This window comes from Anomaloglossus baeobatrachus, unplaced genomic scaffold (genome assembly GCF_048569485.1).
Source record: "Anomaloglossus baeobatrachus isolate aAnoBae1 unplaced genomic scaffold, aAnoBae1.hap1 Scaffold_887, whole genome shotgun sequence".
Classification (NCBI taxonomy): domain Eukaryota; kingdom Metazoa; phylum Chordata; class Amphibia; order Anura; family Aromobatidae; genus Anomaloglossus; species Anomaloglossus baeobatrachus.
The window spans coordinates 27,921-53,657 of record NW_027445280.1 but is presented as its reverse complement, the minus strand read 5'-3'; the positions used below and the strand labels follow the sequence as shown (position 1 = coordinate 53,657).

The 25,737-nt window shown below is 42.5% G+C and overlaps 1 protein-coding gene across 1 annotated transcript in view; it reads left to right on the top strand.

Moving 5' to 3' along the window:
- LOC142289045 (semaphorin-3C-like) overlaps positions 1-25,737 on the top strand; it is a gene marked incomplete at both ends in the record, with an annotated part of 43,048 nt that overhangs the window by 330 nt on the left and 16,981 nt on the right. The window contains 3 exons of the mRNA XM_075333561.1: positions 18,231-18,350; positions 20,898-20,988; positions 23,468-23,587. Coding sequence (XP_075189676.1) covers positions 18,231-18,350; positions 20,898-20,988; positions 23,468-23,587 — 331 coding nt within the window. The remainder of the gene's footprint in view (positions 1-18,230; positions 18,351-20,897; positions 20,989-23,467; positions 23,588-25,737) is intronic.

Sequence of the window (25,737 nt, the reverse complement as noted above, 5' to 3'; positions counted from 1 at the left end):
TATTAATATATGTGCATGTTAGCACATTTTATCTTACAGCTATTACATGTAAACCATGCTGTGTTAAAAAAAAAAAAAAAAAAATGAAAAAACAAAACAAAACACAAAGCTACTTCAAGAAATAGTTATAGAGGATCTTAAAATATTTTCCCTGGGTAGGTGTCCATGTTTGTATTAGCAGCTCAGGATATCTCCCTGTAGAGACAAGAGGCTTTTACATAAATAGGTCCGTAATAAACGACAAATCTTGTACCAAGAGCAAAAGCCATAAGTGCTGTCATGCAAAACAGATGGGAAGCACTTCAGATCCTCTTAATTGCCAGGCATTACTGAATTTCAGTTTAGCGAAAATGACCTGTTATCAGATTCATGCTGCCCGAACCATGTGCACCATGCATCGGATACATGTGTGATTGCAGTGAGGTATGTTTTACTCTGAAACGCTGCGGGGACGGCGTTGGACTTGCCAGCATCCATTACCCCTGACCCATCACACAGGTATGTAGGCATCCTTCTCCTTCACTGCAGTGTCTCAACATGCAAGATTGTACACAATCTGAATGTCCTAAATCAGTGCTGTTCTGCTGTAGCATCACACAATCAGTGCTGTTCTGCTGTAGCATCACACATCTTAGAATAATATGATTAACAGTTGATATTTTATCACTAAACTGTATGATTGAATCTTCAATATAACTATAATTGAGAAGATAAGTTGGCGCACACCAGATTAGTCAGTCCTGACACAAAGACCCTGGCCGGCTCTCCAAAGTATGTTTTCTCTAAAGCCCTGCAGCATTTCACCTTAAACGGGGGGAGATGAGCATTGTCAATTGACCACTTAGTATTTTTTTGCCAATTCTATTTGCTTTTCTATACGAATCTGATATATTTCCATTATGTCCTTGATAAAGACCGTTGTTGGTCAAAATGTTGGACCTTTTCTTGCCAGAGCAAAATAAAATTTCACTTATTGTATCTAGATATTTTCTTTATTGTCCATTTGTTGGTGAAGTCTCTATCTTCACTGTATGTGTGGAGATGTAGAGGGGAATCATAATGTGTGTCTGGAGCTGTTGAGTCATCATAATGTGTGTGGGGAGTTGTGGCTGTATTATACTGTGTGTGGGGAGCTGTGGATGCATTATACTGTCTGTCGGGAGCTGTGGATGCATTATACTGTGTGTGGGGAGCTGTGGCTGCGTTATACTGTCTGTCGGTAGCTGTGGATTCATCATACTGTGTATGGGGAACTTTGGATGCATCATACTGTGTGTGGGGAGGTGTAGATGCATCATACTGTGTGTGGGGAGCTGTGGATGCATCATAATGTGTGTGGGGAGCTGTGGATGCATCATACTATGTGTGGGGAGCTGTGGATGCATCATAATGTGTGTGGGGAGCTGTGGCTGTATTATACTGTCTGTCAAGAGCTGTGGATGCATCATAATGTGTATGGGGAGCTGTGGCTGCATCATAATGTGTGTCGGGAGCTGTGGATGCATCATACTGTGTGTCGGGAGCTGTGGATGCATCATACGGTGTATGGGGAGCTGTGGATGCATCATACTGTGTGTCGGAAGCTGTGGATGCATCATAATGTGTGGGGAGCTGTGGATGCATCATACTGTGTGTCGGGAGCTGTGGAGGCATTATACTGTGTATGGGGAGCTGTGGATGCATCATAATGTGTATGGGGAGCTGTGGATGCATCATACTGTGTGTCGGGAGCTGTGGATGCATCATACTGTGTGTCGGGAGCTGTGGAGTCATTATACTGTGTATGGGGAGCTGTGGATGCATCATAATGTGTATGGGGAGGGAGCTGTGGATGCATCATACTGTGTGTGGGGAGCTGTGGATGCATCATAATGTGTATGGGGAGCTGTGGATGCATCATACTGTGTGTGGGGAGCTGTGGATGCATCATAATGTGTATGGGGAGCTGTGGATGCATCATACTGTGTGTCGGAAGCTGTGGATGCATCATAATGTGTGGGGAGCTGTGGATGCATCATACTGTGTATGGGGAGCTGTGGATGCATCATACTGTGTGTCGGGAGCTGTGGATGCATCATAATGTGTATGGGGAGCTGTGGATGCATCATACTGTGTATGGGGAGCTGTGGATGCATCATACTGTGTATGGGGAGCTGTGGATGCATCATACTGTGTATGGGGAGCTGTGGATGCATCATAATGTGTATGGGGAGCTGTGGATGCATCATACTGTGTATGGGGAGCTGTGGATGCATCATAATGTGTATGGGGAGCTGTGGATGCATCATACTATGTGTGGGGAGGAGCTGTGGATGCATCATACTGTGTGTGGGGAACTGTGGCTGCATTATACTGTCTGTCGGGAGCTGTGGATGCATCATAATGTGTGTGGGGAGCTGTGGCTGCATTATACTGTCTGTCGGGAGCTGTGGATGCATCATACTGTGTATGGGGAGCTGTGGATGCATCATACTGTGTGTCGGGAGCTGTGGATGCATCATACTGTGTGTCAGGAGCTGTGGATGCATCATACTGTGTGTTGGGAGCTGTGGATGCATCATACTGTGTGTCAGGAGCTGTGGATGCATCATACTGTGTGTCGGGAGCTGTGGATGCATCATACTCTGTGTTGGGAGCTGTGGATGCATCATAATGTGTTTGGGGGAGCTGTGGAGGCCCCATGCTGTGTGTCGGGAGCTGTGGATGCATCATACTGTGTGTCAGGAGATGTGGATGCATCATACTGTGTGTCGGGAGCTGTGGATGCATCATACTGTGTGTCAGGAGCTGTGGATGCATCATACTGTGTGTCGGGAGCTGTGGATGCATCATACTGTGTGTCGGGAGCTGTGGATGCATCATAATGTGTTTGGGGGAGCTGTGGAGGCCCCATGCTGTGTGTCGGGAGCTGTGGATGCATCATACTGTGTGTCGGGAGCTGTGGATGCATCATACTGTGTGTCGGGAGCTGTGGATGCATCATACTGTGTGTCGGGAGCTGTGGCTGCATTATACTGTGTGTCGGGAGCTGTGGATGTATCATAATGTGTTTGGGGGAGCTGTGGATGCATCATACTGTGTGTCGGGAGCTGTGGATGCATCATAATGTGTTTGGGGGAGCTGTGGAGGCATTATACTGTGTTTTGGGAGCTGTGGATGCATCATACTGTGTATCGGGAGCTGTGGAGGCATTATACTGTGTGTCGGGAGCTGTGGATGCATCATACTGTGTGTCGGGAGCTGTGGATGCATCATACTGTGTGTCGGGAGCTATGGAGGCCCCATACTGTGTATGCTGCTACAGGCAAGAATATATACTACAATAAGCCTTATCATAAAATGTATTAGCAGTACCAGCCAGTCAACAGCTTCAACTAGTTATAGGAGTTATCTGGTCTTTTGATATACTGTAAGTCTGACATCACCATATATGACTGCACACTTCCAAATCCTTACAATGTGTGCACCACATGCAGTAATGATTCTCGTGTTGCTGGTGAGAGCGGGCCGTCACATGACTGCAAGTATGTGATTGGCATACAGTGTCAAAGAGATGTGCTCAGCCTCCCTCAATAGAAATGAAGCTGTGTGAGGCCGAGCACGTCTAGTCGGAATATTTCTGCTCAACTTACTTAGCTTTCATAATATGCAATGTACATCAAACATTTATTAAAACATTTTTTTTCTGTTGGCTTGTATGAAATCCAATACAAAAATTCTGTATGGCCCTATATGAGATTGGAGGCTAATAGAGGTAGAGGAAATACCCCATTATGGATCCAAGCAAAGCAGGGCTCGAGTTCAATGTTCTTGCAGTGCCTCCACCAGAGAAATAAAGCATTGCAGTTTTCATTTAAATCCATGGGAAAACCATGTAATAGAACAGGTCGAGAAGCATGGTAAATCTGTTCTCCTCTAGCTAATATATCAGGATCCTGAACAGCGGTACCCCCTTTTATATACTCAGATATCGCTGCCATAGTCTCCAGTGCATGACCACAGCTACTACCCAGTGACAGCCATCATGGCTGCTGATACAGCACCTCTGCCAGTGTCAGGTCGGGTGAGCTGTTAGTAAATGCTCCATCTGTATTTGTTTCTAGTCAGGGCTGTGTAGGAGGCTATACTTGTATTTAGTGGTAGCAGTAACCACTTGTATTTATAACCTCCTGCTAATTTTCAGGTCAAGGAGGCAGTTGTTACCACTAAATAAAAGAAATTCCTGTCAATTCGGCAATCCTGGTGGTAAATCTCAGAAACACCTAATGAAAATTAATTTATTATCCTTTAACTCTGTTGGCAATAGTTGTGATGCTGGGCAAGGAAAGACCCAGATCTGTAAATGTTTTTTCATAGTATGCTAGACAGTAAGGGGTTCATACATGAAATGCATCAGACGTGATATATCACATTTAAGGGGAACCTGTCATCTCAAGAAACTCTACTTACAGAAGTTTCCATACACTATCTAAAAACACACCTGTGCTTGTTTTTCTCACTATCTGACATGAAATCAGAATAAACCTTTCCCGTTTTAGGTCAATTAGGAACCAAAATAATTTAAATTTGCCAAATGCCAGAATAATGAGAGAGAATGTTTTAAGGCATTTTTATTACTTTCTGCAAAGTCAAAAGTTTACATATAGTTCATTAGTATTTGGTACTATTGCCCTAAAACATTTAAACTACTTGCAGATGTTGTCCTTGGTAACATTTGAACCCAGGACCCCCGAGCTGCAAGACTGCAATGCTAACCATTGAGCCCCTGTTGCTCAAGACTGCATGGGAGTAAATGCAGAAGGTTCACCACAAGGTATAAAGAATAAAGGGGGCTTTACACAGAGCGTACCCATCCCCGTCGTTTGTGCGTCACGGGCAAATCGCTGCCCGTGGCACACAATATCGTTAGGAGCCGTCACACGGACTTACCTGCCTAGCGCCGTCGCTGTGGCCGGCGAACCGCCCCCTTAGAAGTGGGTTACAGCGGCGTTACAGCGGCGTCACTAAGCGGCCACCCAATAGAAGCAGAGGGTCGCTGTGACCGCCGAACAATCCCTCCCTCAAGGGGGAGGTGCATTCGGCGTCATAGCGACGTCACTGTGGTGTCACTAAGCGGCCGGCCAATAGAAGCGGAGGGGCGGAGATGAGCGGCTGTAACATCCCGCCCACCTCCTTCCTTCCTTCATTGCCGGTGGACGCAGGTAAGCTGTAGTTCATTGTTTCCGAGGTGTCACACATAGCGATGTGTGCTGCCTCAGGAACGACGAACAACCTGCGTCCTCAACAATCAACGATTTTTTGAAAATGAACGATGTGTCAACGATGGACGATTTGGTGAGTATTTTCCATCATTAACGGCCGCTCATTGGTGTCACACGCAACGACGGCAATATTTCGTTAGATACGTCGTTGCGTGTAACGGGGTCTTTAGCCTTAAAAGTAGAAAGGTCAGATTAGACTTTGCCTAATTACTTCTAAAGAAGCCAGCTCAGTTCTGGAAAAGCATTCTTTGGACACATGAAACTAAGATCAACCTGTACCAGAAAGAAGGTAAGAAGAAAGTATTGACAAAGCTTGGAATATCTCATGATCAAAGCACACCACATCCTTTGTAAAACATGGTGGAGGCAGTTTGATGGCATGGGCATACATGCCTTCCAATGGCAATGGGTCATTAATGTTTATTGATGATGTGACTGAAGACAGAAGCAGGTGGATGACTTTTGAAGTGTACAAGGCGAGATTTTCTGCTCAGATTCAACCACATGCAGCAAGGCTGATTGGACGGTGATTCATAGTACAGATGGACAATGACCCAAAACATACTGCAAAAACAACACAGGAGTTTTCTTTAAGTCAAAGAAGTGGAATATTCTGAAATAACTGACTCAATCACCAGATCTCAACCCCATCGAGCATGTATTTCACATGCTTAAGACAAAACTTAAAGGAGTTATCCGACATACACTCCAAAACAAATTGTAAGCTAATCTGTGCTGTATTGTCATATAAATCACCCCTACATTGTTATTTTCTGTTTTCTAACTTTTGTTTCTCTTGAATTCACACTTTATTCCCTGCAGCTCTTGTTTACATTTAGCTCCAACAAACATGACAATTTCCTGTATTCTTGGTTGACAAACCTCAGTCAGAGCTGTCACCGCCCAGCCTCAGTGTACAGGAACGCCCCCTGCCCGGCCTCAGTGTACAGGAACGCCCCCTGCCCGGCCTCAGTGTACAGGAACGCCCCCTGCCCTCCCTCTGCACATTCAATGGCTGTCAGTATTCTGCCCAGCACCTGACCTCTCAGCATGTGACAGAGCAGAGATCCAGCTTCTCTCATCTGTGACACAGCAATCAGCTCACATCCACAATGGTAACAGAAAGAGATGTTCCTCACCCCTTATAGATAAATGAATACTGTGTAAGGCTGACTATATATAGCACCCAATGTGAGTCTATAGTAGATATATACGCCATGTATGTATGGTACATGTGTGTGTGTGTGCGTGGTTTGTGTCATATAGTTATGTGTATACATATACATTATATATATATATATATATATATATATACACACACATAGATTCTCCAGGCTTATCCCTCTATGTGTCACTATATGAATTGACACATTGGGCTCAGAATGTGGAGTGTGCAGCTGGCATACGAGTGGTCACATGACCATTCATTCTGACTGTCGACAACTGTGTCTGCTGCATGTGCTGTGAGGATTCACATATCTACACTGTGTAGCAGCAAGCAAGATATAGTGCGATAATAATAATAATAATCATCATCTACAATAAAATATAGTTACTGCAGATTTTTGTGAAAAATCTCGACCACTATTTTTTCCTTGGGCTACATGGTATTTTGGTCATGCTGTCATACATCACAGCATGCCTATGTCACTACTAGCATGATGCAGGTCTGTGAGGTGGCTTTCATTTCCGCACTGGTAATAGCCACCCGTCCCTCACAGCATCACTCTTTCAATGGCATCAACATTGTTTCTGTCTGTCTCGTTCACCGTCTGTCTCGTTCACCGTCTGTCTCGTTCACCGTCTGTCTCGTTCACCGTCTGTCTCGTTCACCGTCTGTCTCGTTCACCGTCTGTCTCGTTCACCGTCTGTCTCGTTCACCGTCTGTCTCGTTCACCGTCTGTCTCTGTCTGTCTCTAGCTTTCCGTCTCTTTTCTTTCCCTGTCTGTCTCTCTCTATCCGTCTCCCCACTGACATCTTATTACCTCTTATACTAACACTGTCCTTTGATACTATAGTAACCAATCACAGCTGAGATTAATAAACTGTAGTTCCAGGCTCCATTCACTTTAATGGAGTCATGTTTTTTGGAGAGTGACTGTAAAGCGCAGGGTTAAATTTTCATGTGAAACCGTAGTCTACTACGTTCCCTGGGTCACATGGGTCATCTGTGCAAAAAAACGTTATTGTAAATGAGAGCTTATTCCTTTAGCGGACATACACACACACACGGTGGATGCAGCGGTGGCCGCGGGTAACCTCAGTGACAGCTCAGCTGATCGCGATACTCACCTCATTTGCTGTGTGGAGCTGACAGGAGCGGCGGCTGAGTAGCGCGATCAGCTGGACTGTCACTGAGGTTACCCGCGGCCACCGCTGCATCCAGGTAACCTCAGTGACAGCTCAGCCGATCGCGCGGCTGTCTTCATTAGCTGCGTGGAGGTGACCGGAGCGGCTGTGTATTATGCAGCTCCTGTCACCTGCATGCAGCAGAGCTGGATGCGACGCTGGAGGAACGTGGATTACGCCGGACAAGGAGGGCTTTGTTGTGGGTAATAAATTGGTAATGAGGGAATTTGTTAGTGTTTTTTATTTCTAATAAAGGATTTTTCGGGTGTGTGTGTTTTTTAACTGTAATTTACAGATTAATCATGGAAGGAATCTCGGGGAGACGCCTGACATGATTAATCTAGGACTTATTGGCAGCTATGGGCTGCCAATAAGTCCTTATTACCCCGATTTGCCAATGCAACAGGGCAAATCGGGAAGAGCCGGGTACAGTCCCAGAACTGTCGCATCTAATGTATGCGGCAATTCTGAGCGGCGCTGGCTGATATTGTTAGGCTGGGGGGCTCCCCATAACGTGGGGCTACCCATCCTGAGAATACCAGCCTTCAGCCTTATGGCTTTATCTGGCTGGTATTAAAATAGGGGGGACCTCACGCCGGATTTTTTAATTATTTATTTATTTATTTTACTGCACAGTATAGACACGCCCACCGGCTGCTGTGATTGGGTGCAGTGAGACACCTGTCACTCCGCGTGGGGGCGTGTCTCACTGCAACCAATCATAGGCGCCTGTGGGCGGGGAAAAGCTGGGAATACGAGATTGTTTAATGAGTGGCCGGCTTTTTCAAAAAAGGAAAAGCCGCTGGAGCAGTGTGAATGCCGTGCAGAGCCGGGGATCGGGGATCGTTGAGTATGAGAGAGGGGGGGAAACTTCAGTCACTCGGGGGATTAGCGGTCACCGGTGAATCCTTCACAGGTGACCGCTAATCATGACGCTACACAGACAGAGCCGCGTGGTCGCTGTAAAGTCCCCTTTACACACTGAGACTTTGCTGCACAGCGGGAAACAAAAGGAACAAAGAATGGTCCTGAACGATTTCTAGCGATCACAACTTCACAGCAGAGGCCAGGTCGCTGATGTGTTTCACACACTGCAATGTCGCTGGGGAGGTCGCTGTAACGTCACAAAACCGGTGACGTTACAGCGATGTCGTTTGCGATGTTGCAGTGTGTAAAGCCACCTTTAGTGCCTTTCATGTGGCACTAAGGGGTGCTTAGCCTTGTATTTAGCCAATAAATAAAGAATTAATAAAAAAAAAAAACGACGTGAGGTCCCCCTTATCTTTTGTAGCCAGCTAGGGTAAAGCAGACGGCTGCAGCCTGCAGACCACAGCTGGCAGCTTCACCTTGGCTAGTAATCCAAAACAGAGGGCACCCCACGCTGTTATTTAAAATTAAATAAATAATTAAAAACAAAAAACGTGGGGTCCCCCCCAAATTGGATCACCAGCCAAGGTAAAGCGGACAGCTGTGGTCTGTTATTCTCAGACTAGGGAGGTCCACCGTTATTGGACACTCCCCAGCCTAAAAATAGCAGGCTACAGCTGCCCCAGAAGTGGCGCATCCATTGGACGTGCCAATCCTGGCGCTTTGCCCCAGCTCATCCCGCGCCCTGGTGCGTTGGCAAACGGGGTAATATATGGGGTTGATGCCAGATGTGTAATGTCACCTGGCATCAAGCCCTGGGGTTGGTGAGGTCAGGCGTCTATCAGATACCCGACATCACCAACCCAGTCAGTAAGAAATAAAAAATAGACAACCAAAAAATTTTTATTTGAAAAAACACTCCCCACATTCCCTCTTTCAACAATTTATTGACAAGAACAATCAAATCCGGGTCCGGCGTAATCCAATAAGGGTGTCGCACGGCGATCCATACCATAGTCAATGAGACTCCCAGTCAATGAAGAACAAAATGTTCCCCATTGGCTGGGAGAGTCGTGCAGTGACCTGAGCTAACATCAATAGGTCAGCCCAGGTCACTGCAGGGGATGCCGAGCGCTGCCGTCAGGAGGTTAGATGAGTTCATTACCTGCAGTAACGATCTCATGCTCTCCTGACGTCAGCGCTGTCACTGACTTCTATGCCCGCCGCGTTCTACGCAGTATCGCGAGAGCCCGTGACGTCACTGCTAGTGACAGTCTCGGGCCGCCCGCGAGACGGGCAGAGAAGGCAGTGACCGCGGTGACGTCAGGAGGCAGGAGATCGTTACTGCAGGTAATTATGTCATCTAATCTAACCTGCAGCTACATGTGCAGAGAGCAGGGAGCCGCGCACACTGGGCGCTGGCTCCCTGCTCTCCTAGCTACAGTACACATCGGGTTAATTAACCCGATGTGTACTGCAGCTACATGTGCACAGAGCAGGAGCCGGCGCTGGCAGCGAGAGCGGCGGAGGCTGGTAACTAAGGTAAATATCGGGTAACCACCTTGGTTACCCGATGTTTACCTTGGTTACAGCTTTCCGCAGCTGCCAGTGCCGGCTCCTGCTGGCTTCATTTCGTCGCTCTCTCGCTGTCACACACAGCGATCTGTGCGTCACAGCGGGAGAGCGTCAGTGTCCCGCTCCCTGCCAGCCCCGCGGCGTGAGAAGCTGCAGATACTGCGGGCAGACACTGACATTGCAGTGCGGGCAGCTGCGGGGCTGGCAGGGAGCGGGACACAGACTGCACGGGCAGTGAAGCAGCGCTCGTCATCCCCGTGGATGCACGCACTGCAGGCTGAGAATGAGAGGCAGCTTATACTGCAGAGGGGGGCAAACACTGACAGGGGGGGGCGGGGGTGGGTGAAATGGGGGGGGGAACAGTTCCCAGGGCGTCAGGCAGTCCACATAATAAAGCGCTGGGGACACAGCGCTGGCAGTGTATCGGACAACAAGTGTTCCTTGCCTTATTGAACTGGACACTGACTCGGCTGCAATTCAGGGCGCACGTAGCTGGGCACAGGAGGCGGAGGAGGGAGACTACGGCGTGTGTGGGAGGTTGTGGGTGGAGTACGGGGTGCGGGGGAATGTGTGGGAGGGGGCAGGGAACGGGGGCGTTTACTCCAAACACTGTACAGCCCAGCAGGGAGGCGACATGCTGTCCCAGATTTGCATGTCAACATGGCCCTGCCCATGTAGACGTGCAAAGGCCGGAAGCAGCAAAATCGCGGCAGGAGGGGTCACATGACCGCTCTGAGCCGGGGGAGAGGGGCTGACAGCGGGGCAGGTAAGTGGTCTCTATCTACTTACCTGCCCCAATGTAGCCCAATAGTGTAATAATGAAAAAAAGTCAAAAGAAGCCGGATAACCCCTTTAAGGCAGCAACATCCATGAAGAAGCAACAACTAAAGTCATCTGCAGTAATGGTCTGGCAAATCATCACAAAGGAGGAAACCCAGCATTTGGTTATGTGCATGGCTTCCAGAGTTCAGGCACTCACTGACTGCAAAAGATTCTCTATAAAGTATTAAAAATGAACTTTTTGTTTTGGTAAAGTCAATTTGTCCAATTTCATTTGAGTCCCTGAAATGAGGAGGCTTTGTAGAAAAATGGCTGCAATTCTTAAACATTTTACAGGATATTTTTGTTCACCCTCTAATTAAACCTGAAAATTGACACTTCAATTGCAACTCAGTTGTTCCATTTTAAGTATTAGTGGTATGCAGTGCCCAAATCATGAAGATTCAATGTCTGCCCAAATACTTCTTGACCACTGTATCTGTAGGTAAGTAACGTTTCTGGAGGTGACAGGTTGCTTTTAAAAAAGGTTCATGAAAATGTCTCAAACTTTGTGATGAACAATATACAAAATATAATCAGTTTTGATATTTAATGAAAAAATTGGACAACAAAATGTAAGGTTTTAACAATCTCCACACTAAAAGTTTAATAATTATCTGTAAATAGCATATTTTCTCTTTAGAAGCCCCCTATAATGTCAAGCACTGTGTCAGTCACTCCATTTCTGAAAATATCTGAGCTGTGATCTGCAGGTGTAGCAATCTTCCTTCTGACAGTGTACTTACTACTTAATAAACATGTTATCTTAGTACTTCTAGAATTCAGAATATTCAAGTTGCCTCTGTAAATCGGATTGCATTCAGCCATGCGTTCAGTGTAAAAAATTGGACTGCACTCGGATGACATCAGAGTTCGGTCCAATTTTCATGGACTGACAAAATGGAGAAGATAGAGAAATTATTTTTCGGATCTTCTCCACATCCGAGAAAATCGGATCACAGTCTGATAAAACTCTGATCATAATCTGAGTAGTATAATTGATCCAATTTTCTTGCATGAAAAACCTCAATTATCTGCCCTTAGTTTTATGGTGATAAGACATTTCCTTTTACTGGAATACAACAGTAACCAGCATAAACTATTAAGCCTACTGTTCCTACAAAGAACAGTTTGCGGTGTTAGTAATAGCAGATGGCTTACCTCATATTACTGTAATGTCTGATGTAAGTCATAGCTGTTTAACTTCAGGGGAGAAATGTAAACGTGCTGCCATTACTAATACCTGCCTGATATAACACTGGAAGTCCCCGGCAATTCCAGATGGCTTTATTTCCTTGTTCTACAGTACCTGTTGCCTACTGCATTGATCAGACCAAATAATGAGGTTTTTGCCAAAATAGTCAGTGTTCAAATGTCATAGAGAAATTAGAAAATTCATAAGATCTCACTTTGGTCTCTGGATAGGGGACAAATTCACCCCCCACATTGAACAAAAGGGATAAACTAATTATAAGGAGGAGGAGCCTGCAATTTAACACTCGACTCCACGTGACCTCTATACAGCTGACCCCCTCCTTTGAGATCCAGGTAATTAAATAGATAGCAAATGTGAACCCAGCCTCAGCTTCAATGCACAAAAATATGGAGAAAGGCAGATTTTCGATCGGCAGAAATAAGAGCAGCAGTTGAACAGGAAACTAGCAGATAAATTCAAATCCTTTATTTCCTCTTATAAAAATTAAATTATGAAGTGAAGTTTTATGAATTGCATCAATGTAATAGATAAGAAAATCATAGTTTTGGAAATATTATGAAATGGCAATCGCAAGGCATGGTTTTGCATCGCTGGGCGAAGGCCGGAGTCCCACGGAATGGATATTGACCAGAGACATGACAATTAGTGATGAACTAGCACTACAATGCTCAGGTGCTCGGTACTTGTTAAGAGCAGTTGGATTTTTGGATGAATGCGACTCAAGCATCCAAGTGTAATGGGCATCAAAGGGGCACTTGAGCATTTTTCCGGAAGATTTCCTAGAAAAATGCTCCAGTCGCCTATTGACTTACATTATACTCGGCTGCTCGAGTCATATCCAGCCAAGCATCCAACTGCTCTTAACGAATACCAAGCATCTGAGCATGATAGTGCTCACTCATTACTAATGACAATATTTATGCCATGTCCCTATTTATAAATAGATAAAATCGTGATAGGAAAGATGACAGGAATATCTCCCACCTAGGGTGTCCAGATGTGAAAATATCTTACAAGCTGTCGATATCATAAAATTCTGAAAGGCTTAGCACATCCCACAAATGAGGAGGTATGTAGGAGTGACATTTCGTTAATAAATAGGGAAGTTTGAATTGATTCCTTGTTCAATGCTAGGAAAGTACATTGCCATGAAGGATTGTTCCATGTATCATTGGAGTCCTTTCCTCCATAAATCTAAAGCCTTTGAGGGACCTCAAATTCAGTAATTTTTATTTTGTTTATCCTTATTATTCTATGTAATTATATATTGTGTAATATTTGTTTTCCGTGGTAACATATTTTGTATATTTTTATAAACACTGCCTACTTTCAGATTAAATATATAAAATGTAATAGTTTTGTTCCTCTGGATCTATTATCTGCATCCCCAAAGCCATACGCTATCTGCAGGCCTGTAAGGTGATTGGTGGGGGCAGCTAATAGTTTCTTTTGTTATTTTGGAGTTGGCAGTGACTGTACATATACCGTATATACCGTATATATTTATATATATATTCCATTCTTTGAAAGTTTGTATATGTACTATATACTCTCACTGTGAGCTTCGCAATAATGACCTCATAGTTGAAACAACCTCATCCATTAATCATCGGTTAATTGCGTAATTGTCCTGACATTTGGGGGCAGCAGAGTGTTGTCCTTGACAAATTGGTGGCAGCAGTGGAATATGTGCGTGATCTTCTGGGCTGTTTCAGTCTGTCTTCGTGACATCACACAATCAGGATTCCGGTATGCTCCAGACTTGGATTTCTTGTTTAAATCCTGACAGAATCTTCCAGCATTCTGCAATAAAGCCTTGCGTATGCAAACATGACTAATCCAAGTAAACATCTAAGTTACATGTCTACTGAACATTCCCTGGAATTCTATTTTTTCTGCAGGAGGGTGAAGTTAATGTAAAGAGTGACTCCAATGTGAGCAATTTCCTGTTTGAGCTCATTTACAATTTACGTCTGATATTTAACAGAATTATCTAGAGGGAATTGTGTTATTTATCATGTGCTAATTTATAAATTATCATTAGAAAAATATATTATGGCATGTAACAACATAGCAGGTACATGGGTACATAGCAGCTGTATGGGTGTGCTCTGCATATTACTAAGAGCCGTGATACATGATGAACAGAGAGATGTCCTTGACTATTGGAAACATAATAAGATACCATAGACTCGGTGTGCGTTAACACCACGTTATTAATGCAATATCATTTATTTATCATACGCTTTTGGTGGTTTAACTTATTTTTATTTCAGTATTTATCATACTTTCCAGTATAGAGAAGATTTTGATATCTGGAACCCATGAGCAGCTCAATATAACACTTCGGTACTTGATGGATTTTGAGCTCACCAAATAGTCCAGATAATATATTACTTACTGATACATAAATACTTCTGCACATCAATGACTAGTATGCAGTATTAAGGTATTTTAGAGCCAACATGTGTGACCCACAACCTGTATCATGCAGTATACCATTTTGTATTCAAAGTACTCATCACTGTCACATAATAATGGAAAGAGCAGCTTCTTGATTTTTTGATGGTGGCAGTTGAATTTTGTATTTACTGCATAAACTAAAACAAAATTGAAATGGCAGTGCGTTGCCTGACAGAGCCTGTTTGGTAAACCGCAGAGGCTGCATAGCTCTATACTAGACAGAAATGAATACATGGGGCCAAAAATTGGTCTCTAATGTGCTTCATGAGCAGGACTTTTTAGGGCTGATATAGTTAAAGTTAATCAGTTGCAGCTAACTAACTGTGACTATACACAGTGCCTTGTGAAATTATTCGGCCCCCTTGAATTTTTCAACCTTTTCCAACATTTCAGGCTTCAAGCATAAAGATAAAAAATGTAAATTTTATGATGAAGAATCAACAACAAGTGGGACACAATTGAGAAGTTCAATGTAATTTATTGCTTATTTTAAACTTTGGGATAAAAGAATAAACTGAAAATTGGGGCGTGCAATATTATTCAGCCCCTTTACTTTCAGTGCAGCAAACTCACTCCAGAAGTTCATTAAGTATCTCTGAATGATCCAATGTTGTCCTAAATGACTGATGATGATGATAAATATAAGCCACCTGTGTGTAATCTAGTCTCCGTATAAATGCACCTGCTCTGTAATAGTCTCATTGTTCTGTTTAAAGCACAGAGAACATCATGAAGATCAAGGAACACAACAGGCAGGTCTGTGATACTGTTCTGGAGAAGTTTAAAGCCGGATTTGGTTATAAAAAAGTTTTCCAAAACTTTAATCATCTAAAGGAGCACTGTGCAAGCGATCATATTGAAATGGAAGGAGTATCATAGCACTGCATATCTACCAAGACCCAGCCGTCCATCCAAACTTTCATCTCAAACAAGGAGAAGACTGATCAGAGATGCAGCCAAGAGACCCATGATCACTGTGGATGAACTGCAGAGATCTACAACTGAGGTGGAAGAGTCTGTCCATAAGACAACAATCAGTCGTACACTGCACAAATCTGGCCTTTATGGAACAGTGGCAAGGAGAAAGCCATTTCTCAAAGATATCCATAAAATGTGTCCTTTAAAGTTTGCCACAAGGCACGTGGAAGACACACCAAACATGTGGAAGAAGGTGCTCCTGTCAGATGAAACCAAAATCAAACTTTTTGGTCACAATGCCAAACGATATGTTTGGTGTAAAAGCAACGCAGCTCATCACCCTGAATACACCATCCCCACTGTCAAACATGGTGGTGGTAGCATCATGGTTTGGGCCTGCTTTTCTTCAGCAGGGACAGGGAAGATGGTTAAAATTGATGGAAAGATGGATGGAGCCAAATACAGGACCATTCTTGAAGAAAACCTGTTGGAGTCTGCAAAAGACCTGAGACTGTGAGGGAGACTTGTCTTTCAACAAGACAGTGATCCAAAACATAAAACAAAATCTACAATAGAATTGTTCACAAATAAACTTATCCAGGTGTTAGAATGGCCAAGTCAAAGTCCAGACCTGAATCCAATCGAGAATCTGTGGAAAGAGCTGAAAACTGCTGTTCACAAACGCTGTCCATCCAACCTCACTCAGCTCGAGCTGTTTACAAAGGAAGAATGGGCAAGAATTTCAGTCTCTCGATGTGCAAAACCGATAGACACATACCCCAAGCGACTTGCAGCTGTAATCGCAGAAAAAAATGGTGCTACAAAATATTAACTTAAAGGGGCCGAATAATATTGCACGCACCAATTTTCAGTTTATTATTTTTTATAAAAGTTTAAAATAAGCAATAAATTTTGTTCAACTTCACAATTATGCCCCACTTGTTGTTGATTCATCACCGTAAAATTTACATTTTTTTTATCCTTATGTTTGAAGCCTGAAATGTGGGAAAAGGTTGAAAAATTCAGGGGGCCGAATACTTTCGCAAAGCACTGTATGTGGGTGTAACCATGGATACCTAAGCTGCAATGCCCTGCACATGAGATAAGGGACTTGGCTAATGAGGAGAACTATACTACATTTCTAATTGGAGGTATTCTCTATTATTATTATTATTCCTGCTACATATTGGGATAAGAAATCAAAATCAACAATCAATCCCAAAGCATGATTGTAAATAATTACACATATAGGCATATATACTGCCAAGGTGACATGCAGGCAGTGTGGACCTGGACTAATCGCTAATTCAATATAAACAGAAAAAGAGAAAAAAAGATGCGATCAAACGCCTATTACATGAAACAGTGGAAAATCTTTATTAAGAAGGGTGTAGGTGACAGCGTGTTACACAGACAAACATGTAGGGGGCACACATTCCAGCAAAAAAGTAAATAACAATTTGTGGTAAAACAATACACATTATAAAGTACCCCAGTATTTAGCACCCAACCAGTATACACCGTATTATGAGTGAATCTGTATATGGAGGGATAAGAATATCAAGGGACATGTAAAGATCAATTATAAAAATACAGTTAGAGGCAGAATGGAAAAGCCTATTGTGCTCCCCTATGTAGAGTCAGGGTTGGAAAGTGCTTGCAGGTTGCAGGAATGGTGTCCACCCCAATGTCCGTTTCGGCTGGGAAGCCTTCATCGGGGGCAGCGTCATGGAGGGAAGGGGGTGTATATAAAGAGGCATCACCCAATCGGATCCCGACATGCGGAACAATGAGACGCATGCATCGCCACAACAATGGGGACGCCAGTCACCTGCTGCGTCATACACCCTGTGATCATATGGGATATGACGCGGTGGGTGAACAGTGTCCCCGTTGCTGAGGCAATGCATGCGTCATTGTTCCGCACGCCAGCATCCGACTGGGTGATGCTCCATTTTATACACCCTCTTCTCTCCATGTTTCTCCAGAGCTTATTTTAAATGTAAGGGGGTGTTGACAATGTGAGACATGTAGATCAGGAGAGCAGACTGTCAGTCATTACATGTCTTAGGGTATGTGCGCACGTTGCTTTTTACCTGCTTTTTACCTGCTTTTTTGCTGCTTTTTCTTCTGCGCTGTTTAATGCCAAAATGGATGTGTTCTTCTATTCAAGCAAAGTCTATGGGAATTTGGGTTTCTTGTTCACACTATGATGTTCAAAATGCTGCCTTTTTGTGGCAGAACTTTGGTCAAAAACTCAGCTTTGCAGTGCAAAACCCAAATGGCAAAAACAATTGACATGTTGCTTCTTTGAAAAGCTGAGTTTTTGACCAAAGTTCTGCCACAAAAAGGCAGCATTTTGAACATCATAGTGTGAACAAGAAACCCAAATTCCCCTAGACTTTGCTTGAATAGAAGAACACATCTATTTTGGCATTAAATAGCGCAGAAGAAAAAGCAGCAAGAAAAGCAGGTAAAAAGCAGGTAAAAAGCAACGTGCGCACATACCCTTACACTGATAATTCCCTCCATCATTTAAAATAAGCTCTTGAGACTGATTCTCAGGGAGATCTATATCCGACCCATAGATAACAGCTCATTTACATGTCCATATAGATTGCTTAGGAGGGTTGATCCTACTAATAGATTCCCTTTAACTGTGCATAGTGTAAATTAACAACACATCCAGCTCTTTTGAGGCTGTTTTAAAAATGTACAAAAGTATATATTGATTATAATTGTATTTCTGTCTGTTTTTACAGCATGGCTGTGGTAATTTTGTCCGTGTAATTCAGAGCTTCAATCGGACTCACTTGTACATTTGTGGAAGCGGAGCCTTCAGTCCTATTTGCACATATGTCAACCGAGGGCGCAGGTCTGAGGTATTGCACATTCTTTTCTTACATATTATCATAGCATAGGAATGCCATTCATGTTATTCTATAGTTTGTATGATTTATGCTTGCTTATTTCTGCAATTACACATATACTTTTGAAATGAAAGGGTCAGTTTTTATGCAACATTACAAGTTAAATGACTGACTATATAACAGTGTTATTTTTCCCATTGCTTACATAGTGACATGTTTTTATACAATATTACACGTTATCTAGATTATTGATATTGATGCTAGATTACATAACAATGAGTTATTTTTCCCATTGCTTATATAGTGACAACATATTCCGCAGTACTGTACAGTGGCTGTAATCAGGTCTCTGTCCTCAGTGGTGCTCACAGTCTTAACCTTTCTACCTCTGACACACTCTAAAGACAAATTACCTATGAGTTTGTTTTTAGAACATTGGAGGAAGCTGAAGAACCCAACACAAACTTAGGGAGAACATGCAAAGTGCACATAAATGTTGTTCTTGGCCAGATTTAAACTAGGATTTTCCCTTACAAGCTGCGGTCACCACCAATAAGTCCTTTTAGACAATATTCTAGAATACTATATATATATATATATATATATATATATATATATATATATATATATATATATATATATATTTATATATATATATATATATAAGAGCCAAGGCCATGCTGTATAATGTTAAAAAGACCTCTATTATACTCACCTAGGGGGCAGTCGGGTACAATGGGCGTCGATGCTCTCGGTCCGGTATCTCCTCCATCTTGTGCAATCGCCATCCTCCTTCCCAGCCCCATGTGGATGACACGATCCACACAGAGGCTGCCATTGCGCTCTTGCGCATGCTCACTATGATCTGTGATACTGAGAGCAGAGCAAAGTGCTGTAATGCGTAGGCGCGAGGAAAGGTCAATGACCACCTGCGCAGGCGCACTACAATACTTATAACCCGAGAAACAAGGAGAACAAAAACAAGAGTATAGGGCAAAATATTCAGTGTTTATTACAGAAAGACTGGCACAGAAAAAGAAGTCGGCAGCACAAATCGAAAAGCATGTGTATAACAACAAGTATAAAATTCTAAAGCATGGAGTTTACAAGTACAGTACAGATAGGATCTATGGGTCAAAATGTGGTCAGGGCATAAAGTACTGCAGAAAAAGCCGTACGGTGGCACCTTCCCCCTGATGAAATGATCCAATTTGCTGTGAGATCGTGAAACGTACGATGGGGTCCTTGTTCCAAGGGCACATCCCTGCTGCCAATCCTTTGGCGGTGTCACGACTATTGGTATGCTTATTTGAACAACATGGTTTACGCTGCCCACTGTCGTTTACCCCTCTGACCTCTTGGCCAGAGCGTTATGACTTGTATTTTTGCATGATGTTTATAATTTTCTGTATTTTCTGCTATTTGGGCTATGTGCAATATAGGGCTATTTAACTAGTACTAAGTACGGGGTATTCTACTATTTACAGTACTAACCTTCCTCTTTTCTGAATCTATGATAATTTATTACCCATTTTACCCTCTACGGCTTTTTCTGCAGTACTTTATGCCCTGACCACATTTTGACCCGTAGATCCTATCTGTACTGTACTTGTAAACTCCATGCTTTAGAATTTTATACTTGTTGTTATACACATGCCTTTCAATTTGTGCTGCTGACTTCTTTTTCTGTGCCAGTCTTCCTGTAATAAACATTGAATATTTTGCACTATACTCTTGTTCTTGTTCTCCTTGTTTCTCTAATTCTTTAGAGTGTGCCATGTAGGTAAAATGCTCTCCTTTTCCTACTATTTAATTTTGGATATTTTTATTTGTATTATAATACTTATAACCCGTAGCTTATAAGGGAAACACCTGGTGGCAAGTTACCTTTAAACCCAGGATTTGAGTGCTGGCAGGCAGCGATGCTAACCACTGAGCCACCATGCTGCTTGTGCAGTTCCGCCAGCACTTGACTCCTGTGTATGTAGTGGCACCACCATTTCTAGCATAATGCCCAATAAGAAGTGTAGTGCCTCAAATAGAACATTGTGTATGGTATTATATATAAACACATGCTGGATGGAGAGATGAACTTTACTCATCACTTCTACGACAAGGCTGGTCCATTCATGAAATACATACTGCCTGGTTAATTGTGTCTTCCATTAGGAGACATTGGAGGCATTTACCAGTCTGCCCTCTGTATTAGGTTTATGTCTGACACTACAAGAATGCACTTCATGAAAGGTCACAGGAAGCCTTCGTTCTGCACAGTCACGCTAAAAATCAAAGACGCTATTCATAATTTTCAGAACAAAAGCCTATTTAAAAGCATGTGCTGCAGATTTGTGGGCTAGAAAGTATCAAACATTGTAGCAAGTCAGTGACGTTAAATCACTAGGGATTTCCATGTACAGAGTGAGGCGATGATTGCTATAGAGTTATCCCTGTTGTAAATCAAGGTAAAAGTTGAGTGGCGCGTTTTGGACCATATCAGTGTTAATTGTCACCTCCCTGATCTGTCTACATTACAATGAAACATGTTCTCATATTTTCTAGGATCAAATACTTTTAATCGACACCAAGAATGAATCTGGAAAAGGGCGCTGTTCTTTTAACCCCAGGGTGAACACTGTTTCTGTTATGATTAGTAAGTATTTATGCGAATTACACATTATGCAGCAGCCATGTTTTAGTGTATCTATACCATGTGGGAGTGAAAGTAGTGTGCAGTAAAGACAAAACGTTTTTATTTTTCATATTTCAATGCCCCCGTAAATACAAGCAGATTGGGGTTATCTGGCTCCTGAGACCTCCACTGATCGCTCAACGGTCCCCACGCCAAGAAGCGCACAGCAGACGGGAGCGCTACGGAGTTTAAATTTTTTATTTAATACATACTCCAGTCAGGACATGTCTGGTTTTGATCCCTTTTGCTCAAACTTTCCAATGCAAGTCAATGGTTCTGTGTAAGAAATATCACATTGTCGCCATCCGTGTGTCCTCAAAGTGTTATTTGTTTATTATAGTTTAATGGGTAGGAGAAGCTTTACATTTTTACTTATATTTTTGTATTTTAGAAAAACAGATGGTAAAAACTGACATGCAAATCATATATGGATGGTTGAGACATCACCACAGGTCCTACACCACCACTTCCCTGCTGAGCTCCACCCATTGTGGTTACATGGTCATGATCTCACCACAGGTCCTGCAATACCTCTTCTCTGCTGCTGAGCTTCGGCGATCGGTAGAGGAGATGTGGTGGTGCAGGACCTCTGGTGTTGTCATGACCATATGAATGTAATGGGTGGAGATAAGCAAAGGAGAAATGGTGGTGCAGGACCTGTGGTGATGTCACGACCATGTGACCAAAATAAGGAGCTCAGCAGAGAAGAGGTGGTGCAAGACTTTTAGTGATGTCACGACCATGTCACCATAATGGGCAGAACTCAGCAGAGAAGTGGTGGTGCAGGACCTGTGGTGATGTTACAACCATGTCACCATAATGGGCAGAACGCAGCAGAGAAGTGGTGGTGCAGGAGCTGTGGTGATGTTACAACCATGCATGTCACGGGTGGAGCTCAGCAAATGGGAAGTGGTGGTGGGGCATCACTAAGTTCAAAATAGAATAGTACCTGAAATTAAATGACAGTGACTGAACCCAGTAAAAGCTCCACCCCTATAACTGAAACCTAAGGTATGTACTGCAATCAGCTAAGCATATAAAATCTTTTTTTAAGATAAATACATGGAATTTGTTGTTTTTAAAACCATGTTAGTGATGCACATTGCATGATTGAAAACACATTGGGGGGCAGTTTAATATAAAAAAACACCATGACAGGTTCCCTTTAAACAACTTCTGATCAGGAAAAGTTTACGCATTGGCGGTCGTATTGTTCCTCCAATTGGTCCATGCAAATGGATCTTTAAAGGTGTAGAAGTTAAAAACAATACTCTAGATACTGTAGACGAATGCTTTCCAACCTCGGCTCTCCAGTCACAACTCTTGTACCTTTATAACCATTAACTGTCAGACTATGCCGAGCTTATATTCTTATAACAGGCAGATGACTATAGGTGGCCGTAGCCATTGCCAGAGATCTCGTCGTGTTTTCTGGTTGGAGTTACTTCTTTACAAGTATTCTGGAAACTGATTTTACTTGCCCATACCTTACATATAACATATATACCATTATAGCACTGTGACTGCACGTGCTCCAAATTACACTGTTCCCTCTGATAAAACTAATAGGAGCATAGTGAAATTACAGTTTCTATAAACTTGCCATAGAAAATGGGAACTTGTTTCGGCAATGATCAGAGCTCCAGATTTAATATCGTAGATTAAAACATGTACAGATTATACAGAAAATGTCACCCGTTGTCATTCTATAAGAGGTGTAAATAGAATTTCTGGTCATGTCCCTGGTGAAAATGAAATGTCTGTTTGCAGACATGTAATATTCTACTAATGCTTATAGACTGATTAATGTTATATTATTCCTGGACTCACAAATGGGAGCAAAAGTTCAGCCCTCTGATGGCATATAAGCACGCAGCCCCTTCATTTAACAATGCATGTTATAAAATGGAAAAAGCAGTGACACTGTTGTGAAATAAAACCGCTTTGTATGTCCGTTGCCATATATATATATATATATATATATATATATATATATATATATATATACATATACTGTATATATATATATGTGAAAGCTTGATTTCTAGTGATAAAGGTAATCCGCAGCTATGGCACAGAACAGGTGGACTGTTCTCTAATGTGAAATGCGGCTAATGAGTGGGTTGCGTGCCCCAAGTTAATATCAACGTATAAATGTAGCCATTTACATGACTAGAAATTATTATGTCATAAAACAAATTACCAATATTAAATAGCAATTGAGACTGTAAAAACCTGCAGCAAAGCTTCCAAACTCTGCTTTGTTTTTTCTTTCACTGTGAATTGAGTTTGTTAAAGGGAAATGTGTCTGTTGCTAATCATCTAGAGTAACCGTGTAGCTGTCGGATAATTTATGGCATGTAGTGTGCTGTTATGTATTGTAACATTTTCCACCATATTTATAAATGATATTTCATTCTGACAATTTTCTGTTCTATAGATGAAGAGCTCTTTTCTGGGATGTATATTGATTTCATGGGCACTGATTCGGCCATTTTTCGCAGTCTTACAAAACGGAATCCGGTGAGAACAGATCAACACAACTCCAAATGGTTAAGTGGTAAGGGGTTTTTTTTGGCATCTTAAGCACATTACACATACTATGAAAACAATCATGTTGAATATTTGTACGCAGCCTTAACTTATGCTTTACTAGTATCATTTCCCACAGGTTAAAGGGAACCTGTCAGGTGTAATATGCACCCAGAACCACGAGCAGTTCTGGGTGCATATTGCTAATCCCTGCCTAACCATCCCTGTATCTAGTAGCATACATAAAGAGATCTTTAGAAAAAGTACTTCTAAAGATCCTCTATGATATGTTAGTTCCGGTGTTCATTCCCCCCTCTTAGTATGGTAGCATGCCGACAGGGGTGCACTAACATGCTATTCAAAGTAGCATCACCAGCGATGACATGCGTACGTGACCGCTGATCTGAATGCCTAACACTTCTGATCATGCACAGTATAAAGTCGGGTGTACGCGTCCCAGCTTCAAAGAGGTCTACCTCGCATGACCGGAAGTTCTGGGACTTCTGATCAGTGGTGACAGCAGACACAAATATGTGCGCCACAGCTCGTTATACTCCCTTTATCTATGCTAGTGTATACAGGGATGGTTAGGCAGGGATTAGCAATATACACCCAGAACTGCTCGTGGGTCTGGGTGCATATTACACCTGACAGGTTCCCTTTAAACTTTCCAACCCAAAAAGAGTATGTGCACACAATGTCTTTTCTAGGATTCCACCTGCAAAAGAAAAGCTGTAAAAAAAAAATTGAACATATGCACTGTAATGTCAAAATGGTTTGCAGTGTGTATGTTTTATTGTTTGTCACTTCTTTCAATCTCTTCAGGCTTCAAAATCCATGAAGCGGCTAAAAAAAGCTACTGGTCCATTGGTCCATTGGTACTGACTCCGTAATTTTATGTTTGGAATGTAAAAAAAAAGACATCAGAAAAGACAACCCAAAAAACACTGCATTTTCTTGAAGCGTTTCTGCTCTAATTAGGGTGAGGGTATGCTAGCATCTAATAGACATTATGAGCACATACCCTATAAGACCTTGTTAGTTTACAAACTTGGGCAAAAAATATTTACTAGTGCAGCTAACTTAGTCTGCTACTCACTAATATTCTCACTAAAATTGTAAGATTTATTAGAAATCACAGAAATATAATTAAAGCCTACTGAAACCGCTACTTCATTTATTGGTAAGATATCAGCTTGTATAACATTAGTCAGGCAGTTCTACCCATTGTATGTCTAGCTGGCTGTGTTGTTGGCCTTCGCCTGCATTAGGCACGAAACCGATTATTAATAATAATAATCTATATTTCTATAGCACCAACATATTCCGCAGCACTTTACAATTCAGAGTTTCAAATAGAAACAAACATAAGTAACAGATATAGAGAATACATTAATTAAAGCAAAAATAAAGGCAGCCCTGCTCGCTCGTAAGGGCTTACAATCTACAATGGAGTGAGGTGGGAGTTACACTTATTTACAATGATGGTCCAGCCATGATTACTAGAGAAGAGACCCCAGTTCATGTGTTAAACCATTAGTCAAAGGTCACCAACCTCTGACATGTGGCTTCATCAGAGGTAATGGTGCTAGGGTCAGTTATTTTTTTTTACTTAATAGCAAGTGAGTAAATTATTGCAGGATATTTTACACCGGCTGCTCGCTAGGGTCCCACAGTGCATGTTAGTTCTTGTTCACTCAAAGATATATACAGTTAGGTCCAGAAATATTTGGACAGTGACACAAGTTTTGTTATTTTAGCTGTTTACAAAAACATGTTCAGAAATACAATTATATATATAATATGGGCTGAAAGTGCACACTCCCAGCTGCAATATGAGAGTTTTCACATCCAAATCGGAGAAAGGGTTTAGGAATCATAGCTCTGTAATGCATAGCCTCCTCTTTTTAAAGGGACCAAAAGTAATTGGACAAGGGACTCTAAGGGCTGCAATTAACTCTGAAGGCGTCTCCCTCGTTAACCTGTAATCAATGAAGTAGTTAAAAGGTCTGGGGTTGATTACAGGTGTGTGGTTTTGCATTTGGAAGCTGTTGCTGTGACCAGACAACATGCGGTCTAAGGAACTCTCAATTGAGGTGAAGCAGAACATCCTGAGGCTGACAAAAAAGAAAAAATCCATCAGAGAGATAGCAAACATGCTTGGAGTAGCAAAATCAA